Source organism: Hemitrygon akajei, chromosome 12 (genome assembly GCF_048418815.1).
Source record: "Hemitrygon akajei chromosome 12, sHemAka1.3, whole genome shotgun sequence".
Lineage (NCBI taxonomy): Eukaryota > Metazoa > Chordata > Chondrichthyes > Myliobatiformes > Dasyatidae > Hemitrygon > Hemitrygon akajei.
In genome coordinates this window covers 99,811,945-99,825,224 of record NC_133135.1, presented here as the reverse complement: position 1 = coordinate 99,825,224, position 13,280 = coordinate 99,811,945, and the positions used below count along the sequence as shown (strand labels likewise).

General features: G+C 42.6%; 1 protein-coding gene across 2 annotated transcripts in view; it reads left to right on the top strand.

Annotated features, from left to right (window-relative positions):
• The window catches only part of LOC140737325 (latent-transforming growth factor beta-binding protein 1-like), a 234,097-nt gene that overhangs the window by 87,648 nt on the left and 133,169 nt on the right, over window positions 1-13,280 (top strand). Inside the window, exons 6-8 of one of the 2 annotated variants that reach the window (XM_073063756.1) lie at window positions 2,001-2,254; window positions 9,214-9,316; window positions 12,916-12,966. In XM_073063756.1, the coding sequence (XP_072919857.1) occupies window positions 2,001-2,254; window positions 9,214-9,316; window positions 12,916-12,966 (408 nt within the window). Of the gene's footprint in view, window positions 1-1,997; window positions 2,255-9,213; window positions 9,317-12,915; window positions 12,967-13,280 lie in introns of both variants that reach the window. The other variant, XM_073063757.1, reaches the window with a different exon arrangement.

Here is a 13,280-nt window from a genome sequence, read left to right as displayed (position 1 = left end):
CTTCTGTAGAAGTTAAGCAAAAGCTTTTGTGGGAGTTTGGCCTGTTTCAGCTTTTTGAGGAAGAAGAGTCTTTGTTGTGTCTTTTTTACAAGCATCGAGGTGTTGGTGGTCCATGTCAGTTGCTTTGACAACATAACTCCAAGAAACTTTAGGTGTTCCACACTTTCCACTACCTCTCCATGTATATGGAGGAGGCTGTGTACTCTGTCCTTTGATCTCTTGAAGTCAATGATTATCTCTTTTGTTTTAAAAGTGTTAAGGGCCAGGTCATTGTCCTTACACCACTCTGTCAGATGATCTCCAATGCTACCCTTTTATTTGGGCAAAGATCCCCAACCCACAAATGAATAGTAAACTCTGTGGTCCTCAGTGTGACTGAGTAGAGATTCACCAGAATGTTGCCTGAAATGCAGGGCTTCTATTGTCGGCAGAGATTAGATTGGCTGGGGTTGTGTTCCTTGGAGTGAACGAGCTGAAGAGTGAACTCATTTTTTCATTTTCATTTTCAATCTTTTTTTTATTGATTTTCCAGTAAAAAAATATACAAATCAGAGGAGAAGATTTAGCAAGCACATAATACAAAAGACGTATAAACAGCAAAAAAAAAGTATATATTGTCAAAGTCAGATAAGTATAATGTTACACTGTTAAATATATAATATAAACTCCTCTTAACAAATCATAAAAAAAGATTGGAAATTTTATTATATAAAAAAAACCCACTAAACTAAACTAAAACAAAAAAAAAGAAAAGAAAGATTGGGCAGTCCATTTGAGGATAAAATTAGAAGAAAAAGGTGGAGAGAAAACATCCTTCCAGTCACCTCCGAACCTTCGCGGATAAGGGAAAAAGAGTGAACTCTATTTTCCCATTGCACAGATATAAAATTCTGAAAGACTCAGATAATCAAGGTTTTTCCCAAGGTAGAGGAATCAAAATAAATTTAGGGTTAGAACAAGAAGTTTTAAAGAGGATCTGAGGGTTAAGTTTTTACCAAAGTGGTTGATACCTGGTATGCACTACCAGAAGAAATGGTGGAAGCAGATGTTTAAGAGACATTTTTAATTATATAATTAGGGATGGTATAGATGGAGAAGATGCTAATGCAAGTGAATGAAATTAATGTAGATAGGGAGAAATGTCAGTGGGGGCACGTGGGTCAAAGGGGCCCAATTTGGTTCTGCGTAACTCTGGACTCAGTGACTCACAGTTCCATTGGACAAGGATCCATCCATTTTCTGATTGGACACTGACTTGCAATTTATCACCTATTGAACAGTGATCTGCAAATTCTATTCTTCTACTGGAGAGATATACCCAGTTCCATTCTCCGATTGGACAGATATACCCAACTCCATTCTCTTATTTGACAGGTATACACAACACTATTCTCCCGTTAAACAGATATACCCAGTTCCATTCTCCCATTGGACAGATATACCCAGTTCCATTCTCCCATTGGACAGATATATCCAGTTCCATTCTCCGATTGGACAGATATACCCAACTCCATTCTCTTATTTGACAGGTATGCACAACATCATTCTCCCATTAAACAGATATCCCCAGTTCCATTTTCTCATTGGACAGATGTGCTCAATTCTATTCCCCCATTGGACAGATATACCCAGTTCCATTCTCCCATTGGACAGATATACCCAGTTCCATTCTCCCATTGGACAGATATACCCAGTTCCATTCTCCGATTGGACAGATATACCCAACTCTATTTTCCCATTGGACAGGTATACCCAACTCCATTCTCTTATTTGACAGGTATACACAACACCATCCTCCCGTTAAACAGATATATCCAGGTCCATTCTCTCATTGGACAGATATATCCAGTTCCATTCTCCCATTGGACATATATACCCAGTTCCATTGTCCCATTGGACATATATAGCCAGTTCCATTGTCCCATTGGACATATATAGCCATTTCCATTATCTCATTGGACAATGAATTCTTATTACAAACATTGTGCTAATGTCAGCAGATCAACGGATGCTATCAGTTGTTAACCTACAAGTTGACCACCCTCCTGAAGTGTCTGTGAAGATCCACCAGGTCTCACGAGTAAATGGAGGAAGGAACTACAGTTCTGCTCCGCAACCCATCGTACACGGAACCCGTCAGAGGGCACTGCGTGATCAGGCAATGGAAGATCAATTGGGATCTCTCACGGTCATTCCGCAGTCTGGTGGTGACTACCCGTTCGGCTACTGCTTCACCGAGATAACAAATGGACAGGTAGGAACAATGATTTTACAAACAACCTTTCTCATGTTAGTGGAAGAGACATTTTAATTACATAAGCAGGAAAAGTGTAGATGGAAATGATCCTCATACAAGTAAGCAAAACTAATGTAGTCGGGGCCAAATGGCAGTTGTGGGTGTGTGGGTCAAAGGGCACAGTTTGGTGCTGCATAATTCTAGACCACGTGACCACTTTTCCATTGGACACAATATGTCAGCCTCTTGCACCAGCCCTGGAAATCCATTCCAGGCACCCACCTCCCTCTGTGTAAAAATAAGAGATCTACCTCTGACATCTCCTTAGCTTCACTCCTCTCTCATTAAATAGATGTCCTCTGACATTGGCCATTTCTGCCCTGGTTGTCCACTCTGTCTTACCAAATTCAAATCAAAGTTCAAACTACATTTCTTATCAATATACATATACTTTATACAACCTTGAGATTCGTCTCCTTATTGGCAACCACAAAACAAAAATAAACAATAGAAACCATTAAAATGAAAGAAGACCATCAAACATCCAATAAGCAGAGAATAAAAAAACAAATCATGCAAACAATAAAAAAAGCAAAAAGAGTAGTATATGGTGAGTTTAATATTTATGATGCAATGGTAATATATGACAGAGGACAATTTTTGGAGCGTTAACTATCTGTGACTTACCATATTTGAGACAGTAAGCATTTATATTTCAGTTGTGTCAAAGATTTGAACTATAAAATGCCCAGTGGTTTTCCCGATCAGTGACTGTTTCACATTGCACACCTCTTTCCCACACATTCATCTCCAATCTCCTAATCCCATCATTATGTCATGGGTTGGAGTTTTGATGTTTCTTTCAAGAAATTAGGTGTATAGATAGAGTAATTACAAGCAGGCTTTTTTTCCACTGAGGTTTGGGGGGACCACCACCAGAGGTCATAGGCTAGGAGTAAAAGGTGAAAAGTTTAAGGGGAACGTGAGGTGAAACTTCTTCACTCAGAGGGCCGTGAGAGTGTGGAACAAGCTGCCAGAGCAAGTGGTGCATGAAAGCTTGATTTCAACACTTAAGAGAATTTGGATAGGCACATGGATGGGAATAGGCAGTTTAAATGGGTCAGCACAGACTAGATGGGCAAAAGGGCCTCTTTCTGTGTCATACTTTTCTATGACTCTATGAATTCACTGGAATCCGATTAACAACCAAATTCTAATTCAGTTACCTTCACATGGGTTGTTACGTTTCCCCTTACCATTCCAGAATAGAATGGTTCCAACAGATTAAATGTGCCCTCTCCTAAGATGGTGGAGGAGGCAGATACACTAGTGAAATCTAAGAGACTACTAGACAGGTATATGGAGGAATTTAAGGTGGGGGGTTAAATGGGAGGCAGGGTTTAAGGGTCAGCACAACATTGTGGGCCAAAGGGCCTGTACTGTGCTGTATTGTTCTATGTTCTAAGTTCTAATAATGAGGGGTAACTTGATAGAGGTGTACAAGAGGATAAGAGGCATATATCAAGTGGACAGCCAGAAGCATTTTCCAAGATGGAAATGGCTAATATGAGAGCGCAAAACTTTAAGATGAATGGAGATAAGTGTAGGGGAGAATGTCAGGGGTAAGTTTTTTACACAGAGTGTGGTGGTTGCATGGAACGTCCTGCCAGGTGTGGTAGTAGGGGCATTTAAGAAACTCTTAGATAGGCACATGGATGATCGAAAAATAGAGGACTATGTGGAGGGAAGGGTTAGTTTAATCTTTGCATAACATTGTGGGCCAAAGGGTCTGTACTGTACTGTAATGCTCGATGTTGCGTTTTTTCAGCAATGGCAGTATTTTTAGTTTGGTTTTCATTTTATTTTATTTTATTATATTGAGACACAGCATGGAACATGCCCTTCCAGTTCTTCCGAGTCGTATGTCTGATTTAACCCTCGCCTAATCATGGGACCATTTACAATGACCACTAAATTACCGACTTGTACATCTTTGAACTGTGGGATGAAACCAGAGCACCCAGAGGAAATCCATGGGGAGAACATACAAATTCCTTACGGACAGTGCAGGAAGTGAACTTGGGTTACTTGTACTGTAAAGCGTTGTGCTAACTACTACTCTATATCATGGCAATTGTTCTAATTTTGATACACAGCTGGTCAATGTGCTTTTTAAAAAACCTGTTACTACAAAGGCAGCATTTTGAAGGCCAGGCCTTGCTTCTATTGGTAGTTTGTAAATTGACAATGCGCCCTCTATGTCCTCTCTTCTCTCTAACAGATACCGAATGTCAGGTAAACTGTAACAGGAATGCTAAAGGCATTAGCCACTGAGCTGTGACCCCAGTAAGTTCACAACGCTTTAGTAACCACAAATTGTTGGTCCCGCTCCTGCTTGTGATTGGAAAGTGGAACATGTACTAACACAGGGAACAAGGACAGGAACAGCGGCATTGAAAAAGTTTTTTAGATGAGCTCCCGCATACCTGTTCATATGAATGTAAGTTCGACTGCTAGGATTCTCAGAATCAGAATCAAGTTATTATCACTGGCATAGGATGTGAAATTTGTTGTCTTTGCAGCAGCAGCCCAATGCAAATCATGAGAAGCTGAAGTCAGATGTATCAGTATTACGGTGGAGTAAAGAGAATTACAGAGGCATGAGAGAGGAGCTGGCCAAAATTGATTGGAAACGAACACTGACAGGGATGACAGCAGAGTAGCAAGGGCTGGAATTTCTGGAGGCAATTCAGGAGACATAGGATAAGGTATATACATCCCAAAGTGAAAGACAAGATGACACAACCATGGCTAACAAGAGAAGTCAAAACCAATATAAAAGCCAAAGAGAGGGTATATAATACAGCAAAAAATAGTGGAAAGTTAGAGGATTGGGGAAACTTTTAAAAACCAACAGAAGTCTTAAAGAAGGTAAAGATGGAATACAAAAGTTAGCTAGCCAGTAATATTAAAGAGGATACCAAAAGTTTCTTCAGATACATAAAGTGTAAAATAGAGGCCAGAGGGGATACCGGACCACTGGAAAACGATTCTGGGGAGGTAGTAATGGGGGACAAGGAAATGACAGATGAACTGAGTAAGTTTTTTGCATCAGTCTTCACTGCGGAAGACAATAGCCGTGTGGTGGAAGTTCCAGCTGTTGGGTATCATGAAGTGTGTGAAGTTACCATAACTAGAGAGAAGGTTCTTTGGAAACTGAAAGGTCTGAAGGTAGATAAGTCACCTGGACCAGATGGAGTACACCACAGGGTTCTGAAAGCAGTGGTTGAAGAGATTGTGGAGGCATTAGTAATGATCTTTTAAGAATCACTAGATTCTGAAATGAGTCTGGAAGACTGGAAATTTACAAATGTCACTCCATTCTTCAAGGCAGAAGAAAGGAAACTATAAGCCAGTTAGTCTGACCTCAGGGGTAGGTAAAATGTTGGAGTCGATTATGAAGGATGGGGTCTCAGGGTACTTGGAGGCACCTGATAATGTAGGCTGTCGTCAGCATGGTTTCCTCAAGGGAAAATCTTGCCTCACAAATCAGTTGGAATTCTTTGAAGAAATGACAAACAGGGTAGACAAAGGAGAATCAGTTGATGTTGTGTACTTGGATTTTCAGAAGGCATTTGACAAGGTGCCACACGTGAGACTGCTTAACAAGCCTATGGTATTACAGGAAAGATTCCAATGTGGATAAAGCTGTGGCTGATTGGCAGGAGGCAACTTTTTTGTTAAGTCTGCAGACATTATGTAGAGAGGTGGAGGGGCATATAATTTTGAGGAAGTAGAAAAGTTACAGAAGGACTTAAACAGATTAGGAGAACGGGCAGAGAAATGGCAGATAGAATACAGTGTCAGGACCTGTATGGTCATGCATTTTGGTAGAAAAAATAAAAGGGTTGATTATTTTCTAAAAGGAGAGAAATACAAAAAACCTAGTTGCAAAGGGACTTGGGAGTTCTTGTGCAGAAATCCCTGAAGGTTAATTTGCAGGTTGAGTCTGTGGTGAGAAAGGCAAATGCAATGCCAGCATTCATTTCAAGAGGACTAGATTATAAAAGCAAGGATGTAATGTTGAAACTCTTTAAATCAGTGGTGAGACTTCACTTCATTTGGGCCCCTTATCTTAGAAAGGATGTGCTGAAACTGGAGAGGGTTCAAAGGATGTTCACAAAAAAGATTCCAAGATTGAATGGCTTGTCATATGAAGAGCGTTTGACGGCTCTGGGCCTGTATTCACTGGAATTCAGAAGAATGAGGGGTGACCTCATTAAAACCTATCAAATAGTGAAAGGCCTTGATAGAGTGGATGTGGAGAGGATGTTTCCTATGGTGGGAGAGTCTAAGACCAGAGGACGCAGCCTCAGAATAGAGGGGCGTCTATTTAGGATGGAGATGAGGAGGAATTTCTTTTGCCTGAGAGTGGTAAATCTGTGGAATTCTTTGCCACAAACAGCTGTGTATACTTAAGGCAGAGGTTGATAGATTCTTGATTGGTTAAGGCATGAACGGATATGGGAAGATGGCAGGTGTTTGGGGCTGAGAGGAAAATGGATCAGCCATGACAAAATGGCGGAGCAGACTCACTGGGCCAAATGGCCTAATTCTGCTCTTATATCTTAAGGTCTTTTAATAGAGAAAAAAACTGCATTACATTAAGTATATATATTAAATAAGTAATGCTAAAATCAAAATTAAAAAGTAATGAGGGTTCAGTGTCCTTTCAGGGCAGTCCGGTAGTGTAGTAGTTAGCACAACACACAGTACCAGCAACATGAGTTCCATTCCCGCCGCTGCCTGTAAGGTGTTTGTACATTCTCACCGTGACCTCGTGGGTTTCCTCCGGGTGCTCCGGTTTCCTCCCACAGTCCAAAGACGTACTGGTTGGTAGGCTAATTGGTCATTATAAATTGTCCCGTGATTAGGCTGGGATTAAATCGGGGGATTGCTAGGTGGCGTGGTTCAAAGAGCCAGAAGGGCCTGTTCTTCACAGTGTCTCAATATATAATAAAAAAAGAAATGGGATGGCGGAAGGAAAGAAGCTGTTCCTGAATCATTGTGTGTGTCTTCAGGTTGAGGAAAGCATTAATATAATCTTGTGATCTGGCCAACATTCCCCAGTAGAAATAGCGACTGTCTGTAGCAATTATAAATGGATATAATGATTGAAGCTTCTGAAGAGAGATGGTGAGCTTCTGGGCATGTGGGCTCAGAGCAACAGGTTCGGGTTTTTACTTTAGCTGTGCAGTGGGATGTGGTTGGAGATGAGGATACCGACAGGGGCATGCAGATGACTGGAGTGGAAACTGGTTTGAATGGATGGTGGTGCTGGTGGTTAGAGAGCTGGAGCTTAAGCTTGGGCACTCAAAGGAAGTGATGCAGCATGGAGATTTGGTGTCAATGTAAGTGCAGTGCTGGGATGGGACAGTGAAGGAGGAAAGCTGTTGTAATTTGAGGCTCCTGTCCAGTAATGCACTGGGAACTCCATATTTTCCAAGGGTTGTCCCAAAATGGTCATCCTAGGAGGCCCTGGTCCAATATCCCTTGCATTGATCCAAAATGCACTGATGTTTGGGGAAGCATGTCAACCCAAACTCTCATCAAACTCGGCCTGATACACAAGGGTGCTTCGAGCATGAAAGTACCCAGCCAGCTTTGTGGAGGAATATGTGAAACAACGCAGAATTAGTAGTTATTACTTTTCCTGTTGGATAAGGAGATCAATTTTAATCCTCATTGTGATTAAACTTCAAAGTTCAAAATAATTTCATTACCTGAGTATGTATATGTTACAAGGATGAGATGTTGAGGCTTAATAAGACACCAGTGATGCTTCACTTGAAGAATTGTGGGCAGTTTTTGGCCTTTATTGAAGAAAGGATGTGTTGACACTGGAGTGTTTAAAGGAATTTCATAAAATTGGTTCTGGGATTAAAAGACTTAAAATATGAGGAGTGCTTGATGGTTCTGGGCCTGTACTCGCTGGAATTCAGAAGAATAAGGATCAAATGTTGAAAGGCCTTGATAGAGTGGATTTGGAGAGGATGCTTCTTGCAGTGAGAGAGTCTATAAGACCAAAGAACAGAGCCTCAGAATAGAGGGAGGTCCATTTAGAGTGGTGATGAGGAGGAATTCCTTTAATCAAAGAGTCATGAATCTGTGGAATTTGTTGCCACAGGGGTCTGCGGAGGCCAAGTCATTTTAAGGAACAGTTTGATACATTCTTGATTAATCGGGGCATGAAGGGAAATGGGGAGAAGGCAGGAGATTGGGGCTGAGAAGGAAATGGATTAGCCGTGATGAAATGGTGGAACAGACATGATGGGCCAAGTGGCCTTATTCTGCTGCTGTACTTTATGTTCTTATGGTCTGATATGTCAGCATATACTACCCTGAGATTCATTTTGTTTCAGGGATTTACAGGAAATATAAAGAAATACAATAGAATTTTGAAAAAACTATAAATAAAGACTAATAACAAAATATGCAAGATAGAATAAATCGTGCAAATAATAAAAAAATAAATAAATAACTAATACTGAGACATGAAATGTCGAGTCCATACGTTGTGAAACCATTTCAGCATTGAGGTGAGTGAAGCTATTCAAGCTGCTTCAGGAGTTTGGTGGCTGTAGAGTCAGAACGTTAGTGCTGCCTTTGTGATGGCACCTACATGATGGCCCCAGAGCATACCCTCTAATGTGTTATGCCAGGGAAGTTAAAGATACTGGCCCTGTCTACCTCCAAACCCCTAATGGGGACTGGCTCATGGACCTCTGACTTCTTCGTCCTGTGGTCAATAATCAGCCCTTTGGTTGAGTGAGAGGTTGTTGTTATGACACCGCTCGACCAGATTTTCGATTTCCTCCTTTTCGATAAAGAAATGGCTACTAATTGAATTGCTGGATACAGCACCCTTGAAGATGTAGCCGGCCCCATAATGATGTTTTCCTTCCCTCTGCTGTCAGTGTGCTTCCCCTCTGACTGGGCTGCGGACTCTGGAGCACTGCTGCCGAGGAGGAGGAGTGGGCTGGGGAGTGACGGAGTGTAGCGAGTGCCCGGTGTCTCCAGGTAAGCATGGATCTCCAACCTCAGTGTAAGTTATCTTCGAAACTGTGTGAGCTCACGTCTTCCTCATACTCAAGATATTTGTAATTTCCCAACACTGTGTTGGCAACCCATTGCCAGTCAGCCTATCTTCTTCTATCCATGCTAGTATATTTCCTGTAATACCAGGGGCTTTTATTTTGTTTAGCGATCTTACCTGCAACATCTTGTCAAAGACCGTCTGAAAATCCAAGCAGACAGCATCCACAGACTCTCCTTTGTCCGTCCTGCCTGTTATTTCCTCAAGGAATTCCAATACATCTATCAGACAAGCATTCCCCTTTAGAAAATCATGCCTACTGTGGCCTATTTAATCATGTGCCTCCCAGTACCCTGAAACCTCATTCTTAATATTGAGTCCAATGCCTTACCAATCACTGCAGTCAGCTTAACTGGCCTATAATTTTCTTCCTTTTTCTGCCCGCCCTTCTTAAAGAGTGGAGTGACATTTGCAATTTTCCAGTCCTCTGGAGTCATTCCAGCACCTAGTGATTGTTGAAAGGTCACTGCTAATGCACTAACACTTCCACAATCTCTTCAGCTACCTCCTTCCGAACCCTAGGGTGCAGTCATCTGATCCTGGTGACTTATCTACATTCAGACCTTTCAGCTTCCCAAGCAGCTTCTCCTTAGTAACAGCAACTGCACTCACTTCTGCCCCCTGACTCTCTCGGATTTCCACCATTCTGCTAGTATCTTCCACAGGTTTGGGACGGGGGAGACAGGTGGCATAGGAAGGTCCTGCCTGCTCAAGTAGCTTGTTGCCATAAAGAGTTTGGTCATCAGCATTACAAGGGATAGCACATAATCGCACAGCTGATCTTGACCTGGTTGAAGAACACATGGACTAGAAGAGGCCCAAGTATCCAACTTTTCTTCTCATGAATGAGTGTTTATCTCATTTCTCCTCTCCCCAAAGCACTGAAGCTGAGCTTGAAATGCATAGAAAACATAGAAAACCTACAGCCCACAAAGTTGTGCTGAACATGTCCCTACCCTAGAAATTACTAGACTTATGTATAGGCTTTACTAAGCTCCATGTACCTATCTAAAAGCCTCTTAAAAGACCCTATTGTATCCACCTCCACCACCCTTGCTGGCAGCTCATTCCACACACTCACCATTCTCTGAGTAAAAAACTTACCCCTGACATCTCCTCTGTACCTACTCCCCAGCACCTTAAACCTGTGCCCTCTCATGTTAGCCATTTCAGCCCTGGGGAAAAAGCCTCTGACTATCCACATGATCAATGCCTCTCATCATCTTATACACTTCTATCAGGTCACCTCTCATCTTCCTTCGCTCCAAGGAGAAAAGGCCGAGTTCACTCAACCTGTTCTCATAAGGCATGCTCCCCAATCCGGGAAACATCCTTGTAAATCTCCTCGGCACCCTTTCTATGGTTTCCACATCCTTCTTGTAGTGAGGCGACCAGAACTGAGCACAGTACTCCAAGTGGGGTCTGACCAGGGTCCTATATAGCTGCAACATTACCTCTTGGATCCTAAATTCAATTCCACGATTGATGAAGGCCAATACACCATACACTTTCTTAACCACCGAGTCAACCTGTGCAGTTGCTTTGAGTGTCCTATGGACTCGGACCCCAAGATCCCTCTGATCCTCCACACTGCCAAGAATCTTAGCAGTGTCCCCAAAAATTGAGGTTTAAGAATTCTGATGACCACTACAGCATGCAAATATTCGAGGACAGCGTACCCAAGGATGAAGGCCCACAGCTATTTGACTTGTTATCCGTAGAGATCATTGGTTCAAAAATTCATAGTTCTCATATGTGAGGTCTGTCAATCATGAGCAGATTCTTACTTCCACGGAACTTGTTACAGGGTCCTACATATTCAACAGAGACCAGAGAAATTAGATTTCTATACAGCAGCGCCCCTCTGGAAAATGTTTCAATGAAATCCTCACCTCCCCTCTATCATTCACTTACCCTTCCCACCTCTCACGGCCTCTCTTACTTACCCACCCCAATTTCTCACCTCTATATCAACCCTCCATCCTAATCTCTCACACCCTGTGCTCACCCTCTCCCTCCTTCTCACCACTGACATTAAACCATCTCCCATTCTTCCAGCCTCTGTGTCCCTCATCATGTTCTCCACTTCCCTCTTGCTCTGACTGGTTTGTTGGGAACAGTTCCAAAAATGAAGTTATTGACCATGGAGGATTATGTAGAGTCATAGAGTCATGGAACACTACAGCACAGAAACAGACCCTTCACCCATCTAGTCTGTGCTGAACTATTAGTCTGCCTAGTCCCATTGACCTGCACCTGTACCAAAGCCCTCTACCCCTCCCATCCGTGTACCTTTCCAAATTTCTCTTAAATGTTAAAATAGAACCCACATCTACCACTTCCGCTGGCAGTTCATTCCACACTCTTGTCACCCTCTGAGTGAAGAAGTTTCCTCTCATGTTCCCCTTAAACATTTCACCTTTTACCCTTAACCCATAACCTCTATTGCTAGTCTCACCCGACCTCAGTGGAAAAAGCCAGCTTGCATTTACCCTATCTATACCCCTTATAATTTTGTATATCAAATCTCCTCTCAATTTCTACGTTCCAAGAAATAAAGTCCTAACCTATTTAACTGTTCCCTATAATTCAGGTTCTCAAGACCTGGCAACATTCTTGTAAGATTTCTCTGCACTCTTTCAATTTTATTGTTACCTTTCCTGTAGGTAGGTGCCCAGAACTGCACACAATACTCCACATTAGGCCTCACCAACATCTTATACAACTTCAACATAACATCCCATCTCCTGTACTCCATATTTTGATTTATGAAGGCCTAAAGCTCTCTTTATGACCCCATCTACTTGTGACATCAGTTTCAAGGAATAATGGAGCGGTATTCCCAGATCAGTCCCCTCAGTGGCCTGTTTAAGTCCTACCCTGGTTTGTCATTCTAAAGTGTAACACCTCACACGTCTACATCTGCCCTTTCCAGCTGGTCCAGATCCTGCTGCAAGCTTTGATAGCCATCTGTGTTGTCCACTACACCCCCAATTTTGATATCATGTGCAAATTTGATGACCCAGTTTTCTACAATATCATCCAGATCATTGATATAGATGACAAACAAGAACAGACCCCACACTGATCCCTGCAGCACACCACTAGTCGCAGGCCTCCAGTCAGATGGGCAACCATCGACTACCACTCTCTGGATTCTCCCACAAAGCCAAAGTCTAATCTAATTTACTACCTCATCTTGAATGCTGAGCAACTGAACCTTCTTGACCAGCCTCCCATGCGGAACCTTGTCAAAGGCTTTGCTGTTTGGAAGGAGCCACCTCAGGATGTAGCCTGTTGAACTTCAGTCACTGTGATCCTGAGCTCTGTAGCCAGATTTCTGCAGCACTGAGATGTCCAGGGACAAAAAGACACCTTGTGCCCCCCCCCCCCCCCCACCCCACCGCCTCAAGGCCAATGGCTTTGGGCCTTAGATTGAGGCTTCATTGTGTCTTGGGTTCAGTCGTTAATAAATTCTCTGTTTCCTCTTTGTTCATTAATAATCTGATCCTTTATTCTGCAGAAAGTGACTGCCCGCAAGGATTTCAGAAAACAGCTGACGGTGAATGTCAAGGTAATGTAGTCAGCACACCAGAGGTTCTGGAGCCTGTTCCTCCACCACTTAATCCCTGGGTAACTCATGCGGTATGGTGCTGGGTGGCAGTAACCACAGCAAGCCGAGGTAGGCCCTATGTCAAAGCCTCACCTCATGAGAAATGATTTCATACGGGGATGTGGTGGGACACCCGCTAGTCTCTGTCCTGAGTTTTGGACCACCTGCCCATTAATGCCCTGGAAAGGACATACACTGTGTGATAATCCTTTTATGTGAATACTTATTGCGGTACAGTGTGGAATTGACCCTTCCACCCCTTCGAACCATGCTGC